Source organism: Astyanax mexicanus, chromosome 2 (genome assembly GCF_023375975.1).
Source record: "Astyanax mexicanus isolate ESR-SI-001 chromosome 2, AstMex3_surface, whole genome shotgun sequence".
Classification (NCBI taxonomy): Eukaryota; Metazoa; Chordata; class Actinopteri; order Characiformes; family Acestrorhamphidae; genus Astyanax; species Astyanax mexicanus.
Window position 1 is genome coordinate 62025937 of NC_064409.1, and position 6657 is coordinate 62032593.

The window sequence follows — 6657 nt, forward strand, 5'->3', positions numbered from 1 at the left end:
CATCATTTATTTATTTGCATTTATTTTTAAACATTAATAATACATATTATTACATACACTTAATAAATAAATAGTTTTTAAATAATAAAATGTTTTTATCTTTAATAAATAATAAAATTAAATGATAAATCCCTGCATTAAGAACACCTTATTTTGGGATGACAGGAATTAATAATTGCTTAGCATATACCAGAAAAATATTGATAAAATACACAAATTAAACAATTTATAAATAAACAAGTAATATTAAAAAAACAAACTAATAAAAATAAAAGTAATATAAAACTAAACAAATATTATTAGTAAAGCTAACATGAGTAATACCATTAATAAAACTAATATGAATATTATCAATACAACTAATTTTGTTAATAATATTATTAATAAAACCAACATTATTAATATTAATAAAACTACCAATATTCATATTATTAATACAACTAATTTTGTTAATATTATTAATAAAACTAACATTATTAATACCATAAATAAAATAAATAATATTAATATTATTAATACAACTCATTTTGTTAATATTTTTTATAAAACTAAACGTTTGAGCTAGCATACGCGGTCACGTGGGAAACCGGCTTTCCTCTAACCAATCAAAGCCACTCTCTGGCGTTACGTATCGGAACTCTCTGAATGGGAGCTAACACGTGATTCAGGGAGAGGTAGCTGCTGCCTCGTTGTTTTGTGCCGGGTGTCTGATTCAGACCTGAGACGTGGCTGGTAGATCGCTTTACAGTGAACACGGGGGGTTAATTTAGGTGTGAGGTGAAATCTGAAGATCTAACGCCCCCTCAGCCTGAAGAGAAGTCATGGAGGGTCCGGTTAGACCCGTGTTTACCTACACTCAGCAGGACTTCGTTCACCAGGTCTACAGGACGGGCGGAGAACCTGAACACAGCAGGTTTGACCTCACTCTCAGGTCAGGCTGGAAGGAGAAGATGAGCCGCGGTCTGTTCAGATACCACCTGGGGGAGCTGGAGACGAGGCTCCTGCCTGGGGAGGGGGACTATGTTGCCCAGCTTAACATCCAGAGGGGCATAGAGAGGAGAAAACCTCAGGAGATCCTCAGCATCAAGCAGAACTTCGACCCAAAACTCTTCAATTTCAACAAGATCAACCCAGAGGAGGTACTGTTTGAAATGTGTAGCTGTGGAGCTGACCCAGGATCAGATGACAAAGGTGTGTTGAATTAACCTTTATTCCATCTCTAATGTATTAAAAACCATCTTTAATTTATTGTTTTCTGTTTTTAACCCTCTATGGCATAGTGCTAGACAACACCCCAAATGTTTGGTTATTCCATCTTTCCATACCATATCATACTTTATTTTTATGCATTTATTTATTGACTTGTTTATTTATCTTTAATATAATGTTCAACCTCTAGTACAATGAGTAAAAAGAATGTGTGTTTATATTCTTATTCTTACATTCTTGTTATACACTAACTAAAACTTTTTTTTTTTTTTTGCCTACTTTTGTTAGATGAATTATGATGAAGCAATGGTTCTCATGTCTGGTCCTGGGGACATCCCACTTTATATGTTTTGGGTGGTTCCTTGCTATAAAACACCTGTTTCAAATGATCAGCTTGTTATAAAAAGTCAGAATCTAAATATAAGTTTGCTATATCCACATGGTTTTCCTGCTGAAAAATACAATTCATGCCATAGAGGGTTAGTCGTTTTTCATCATCATCAATTAAAATATGTAAAGTAAAAAAAAATAGCCTTATTCATTTATTATTTGTTCTTTTTTATCAGGGAAGTCAGCTGAGACCTGTCATCAGAACGGGTTGACCACAGGGTCGTGTATGGTCATCATAAACGTGAGCCCCCTGGAATTGGGACACAGCCTGCTAGTGCCTGAGCCAGCCCAGTGCCACCCCCAGATCCTGACTCCTCTAGCTGTCCAAGTAGGGATAGATTCGGTGTTCCTGAGCGCTGATCCAGGGTACCGGGTGGGCTTTAACAGCCTAGGGGCCTTTGCTTCTGTCAATCACTTACACCTGCATGGATATTATCTGAACCACACACTGAGGCTAGAGTGGGCGCCCACAGAGCCCCTAGTCCCAGAGAAGTGTTTATACCAGCTCACAGGCTTCCCCCGTGCCTTCATGATTTACACCGAGGGCCAGGACCCCAGGGTGGCGGCCACAGTCACCTGCAAGCTCACAGACATCCTTGTGGATAGAAACATTGCACATAATGTGTTCATGAGCCGGGGCTGTCCACCCAGCAGCAATAACAGCAGTAGTAGCAGCAGCGAGGCTGTGCCCTCAGGCCTCAGGCGTGGGGTACGGATCTGTATCTGGCCCCGGGTCTCCTGTTTTGGGGCAAAAGAAGAATCAGCCTTCAATGTGGCTCTGTGTGAACTAGCAGGTCACCTGCCCTTCAAAAACAGAGAAGACTTTAAAGACATCGACGAGGATGGAGTTAAAGCCATCGTCCAGAGATACGTCTTCAATGACCAGGAGTTCAGTGACCTGCAACAAGAAGTTGTTGGACAGCTGTGTGAAGTAAATGGCGTAAAGTAACAAAGTGCCCAAAATAATTTCCAGTGGAAGTCAATATAGATCATTTTTGCAATTATTAATTTAAAAGCTTAAATTCAGCACTGCCAGATGTGGAAAATGTGGCAAAATGTAGGTTTTCTGTGACAATGAAATACAATAAAATACAATCTGGAAACATTTAGGGACATCCCTGTTGTAAAATCCAACTCAAGGCCAGTATTATCTGGTTGCAAGCTGGTTTTCGATGGTTTGAGCTGGTGTTTGGTGGTCAAGATGGATAAAAATGTTGTCAACAAGGCATTGTACACTACACTTGTCGAGAGATTGTTAACTAACTAGCTTCCCATGATAGGGGTTTTAGATATGATGCTGGTCAACTAGTGTGGTCAATACAAGGATGTTTTTAAAGCAAAACTAGATATACAATGTTTTCTGTCACAGACAAAATATATAACCTGGACATACATACTTAGTTATTTTATTAGTAGTAGTATTTTATTAGTAGTATTTTAAATTGTTTAAACTCAGGGTGTGCCAATTGCTTGTTATTCATAATGGAAATGTAGGTTCATGAGGATGTGATGTTTGTTTTCTGAACTCTGTGTTACAACATTGCCAAACTATTATCTACCACTCTCCTTATGTTATGTTCTGTTAAAAAACACTAAAATCAATTGTGGCCTTTATTTATGGCTGTGCCTTCTAAGTAATTCATTTACCTACTTTAACTTGAACTCATTGCTGACACATATGTGCAAATGCACAGACAGCTTGTTTAGTCCCTGTGGAGAAGTTCTGCCAATAGAAACTGAATGTAAACATGAGCTGAGAAGAGTATGAACCTGTAAGCTGTTGAGCTGTGGAGCAGTGAACTTATGTTCTCAGGAATGATGTCGGTGTTTAGAAAGTGTGTGCACGCATATATGTAATTGTTTTGTGCCTGCATTATTATTGGTCACAAGAAATAAAAACAGGGGGAAGCTTAGGATTTTTTTGTTCTCATGTTTTTGCTTTGTTTCTTAAGCATGTAATAAGCACACAATTGGACCTTTTCATTTTGTATGATTGTTGTTCAGGAATAAAATATCTAAAGAAGTAAAAATCTTATATAGTTTGCCCTTTTAGAAACATTGTTTAGACAACTTACTGGAGAGGCTCTTATTGTTTACAACATGCAGAACAGACATGAAGAGCTTTTAAGTGTATTAATGTCTATTGCAGCTGTTTCTGGGGCCTTTGTTCTCTCTACAGGTCTGCTGCTACTTAGAAAAGAGGATACACCAGATCAGGGGTCTCTAACCTAATCTGCAAAGGGTGGGTGTAGCTGCAGATTTTCATTTCAGGCATGTGATCAACCTGTAGCCACACTACCAGCCCAATGTGGATAAAATTGGGTGCCTCTATAGCTGCAACCCAAAGCCTAGGTCGCAGCCATTGCAGCATTTTTCAGCTACTATGTCATATAAGACTGTTCCAAAGTGAAGAACCATTTGTATGCAACCAAGAAAGGCAGGTGACATTAAGAGGGATTTTAAGGACACAACTGACGAACCTTTTACAGCCCGTGGTTACCTATTTACTGCACACTTACAAAGCAAAGGAAATAAAACAGCACAACAAAAAATATGGAAAGTGGAGCAGAGTTCAAATGTTTTTTTTTGTAAATCCTTTATTTTTATGAAGAAATTAAAAAGCACATATCAGTGCTTATTGGAGATATGTCTTAATGTAAGTTCTTCATGTAAAGGCTGGCTTACTTGTCCTGCTAATTCAGATACTTTGTCTCTAAAAGGAGGGACTCTACTGCGTTGTCACTGTAGTATTCATAGCAACATAAAATAATCCATCTCTGTCATGTTATAATAATCCAGCTAATAAATGTTCAAATCACCTGTAAATCTTGATAAACTGCTTTTCTGACATAAAATGGTAATCTTTAATTGCACTACAAATATCTGTACATTTCCTTTCTTCGCCCTCTCCTAAAGGGACTTTAATTATATGCTTAAGTTGGTATGCAATATATTTGGTAACTTACAGTAACAGGGTTGCGAGTAACAGGTTTGTAAATCTAGGCTAAGTTGTGGTTTACCCCAGGAACAGATGCTAACTGTAAAATTCAGCTATGTATACAAGATCAAGGACAAACATGGTTATATAAGTATATAAAGTACATTTTGACTCTACTCATTATTAGTCTTACAATATGAGTAACAGGGTTGCGTTCACACAACTTGGACAGAAATATTTGGGAAAAAAACTTGAAAATTGTTTGAGCACTTACCCTTGGTCTTGCCATGTGGGCAGAAAATGTCCTTGTGATGTATCTTCCTTTGTGCCATTAGACAAATATTTTTAACTCTCTGCCAGGTAAAATTCCTTGGTTGCGCGCATGTTGTGGGACACAACTTAAAAGCATAAAAACTGTAACATGCAATACAATGTAGACCAAAGAAGTTGTTTTCCTAAGTACAACAATATACAAGTGAAAGTAAATTATTTAGAGCTTATTTTAATTGGTAAATTTGCCAAAGGAGTTGGTCACCCAATGTGTGGGACAAGAGAAAACGGACGTTTTTGTTTTTTTGTTTGTCAGCTTTGGCCAAAATTTGTCCTATTTAAAACAGACATTTTTTATCTTTTATACACCAATAGAATATGAATAAGCGTTACATACCAACATAACATTTTCTAACAGTATGTATGACATGTAACAAAGATACCCATTAGCTTTTTTTCTGAGGTTAAGTTAACATGCATGTATATGCTTTCATTATCCAAAAGTAGTCTGTTTACCATCCCATTCTTAAACAGCCTTTATAGTCCACAGTTGTTCTCCTTTCCAGCTCTCAGAACACCTGAGCCAGGTGTTGGGCCTGGTCCTTGGTATGCTGGGAGTTGTGAGAATGCATGAAATGTGTCCCAGAGGACTGTGCTAGTAGACCCTGTCCTAGATCAAAACAAAGCCTGGCAGAACAACAACCCCTTATACAATACTAACACTCCTCAGACCTGCTTGAACTCTCAGTCAAACAACCTGAACAGGCTGGATGAATGCTGTGCAGGGATGAATTTGTCCTGAATTTGATAGTTTTCTAATCATACAATGCTTAAATTCATAAACAGGGGTGCATGCAATACTCCTTTCATCCACTGCAGGGAGCTGCTGCACTGCAAAGCTCAGCCATTCTAGTTGGCGAAGTTGGAGCAACAGCACTGTGGAAATCTCTGCAGGATCTACCCCAGCCAAGAAAGACTACCACAGATATGACAGGTTCCTGTAGCTCAGTGAACAAGTGTGCCAGGAGACAGTGGTATCAGATGCCAGGGAGGAGCTCTCAGCACACAGGATGCGAGAAATAGAAGATCGACCTGATATAACAGATCAGGGATGATCCCCAGAGAATATTACAGTGGGCAAACTTCCCAACTGTACTTATTTTCCTGTACATATTGAATGTTATCGTCTTCTAGTATGTAAATGTAGTATTTCTGTATGGAGTGTTGTGTACAGGTCTCCTGTGAACCTGATGAGGACAGATGGGTGGGGTCTTTATCAAGATTAAACCATTACCAATCTATAACTAATGTTCAGAATTGCATTAATACTGGTCTTTAATCATGACAAAAGAATTTACAATACAAATAATGAATAAATAAACAAATAAATAAATACATAAATAAACAAAACAAAACACCCATGGCACTTCCCTTTTTATTTTTTTATTTTGTTGTTATTGATTAGATTTGACAGACCCTAAAAAGGGTAGGTGGTGGTGTGGTAACTGCTGTGCCGTCAGGTGATCATGTGAGCATCATCTCACTGCTCAGTGTACGAAGATGCTAAACATGAAGGTTGCCAGGACAGTGCTGGTTGCCAGGGAGGCAGCGGACCTGTGTGTGTTAAACTGCATGTAGCCCCATGATAAGCTCATCTTTCGCTGGTGGTGGTGTTTAACAAACCCATGGACTGGCTGGTGGCATCCAAGATAAATCCACATATACATATACAGCTCTGGAAAAGAATAAGAGACCACTTTAGTTTCTCTGAAAATTCTAAATATAAAAATCCAAATAGAAATATTGTCATTTAGAGCATTTGTTTGCAGAAATAACAAAATATATGCAGA

General features: G+C 38.0%; 1 protein-coding gene across 1 annotated transcript; it reads left to right on the forward strand.

Annotated features, from left to right (window-relative positions):
* Positions 1-653: 653 nt before the first annotated feature.
* Positions 654-3512, forward strand: gdpgp1 (GDP-D-glucose phosphorylase 1). The gene is made up of 2 exons (XM_007228300.4): positions 654-1191; positions 1776-3512. The coding sequence occupies exons 1-2, from the start codon at positions 822-824 to the stop codon at positions 2546-2548; spliced, it is 1143 nt and encodes a 380-aa protein (XP_007228362.3). The 5' UTR covers positions 654-821; the 3' UTR covers positions 2549-3512.
* Positions 3513-6657: the final 3145 nt, after the last annotated feature.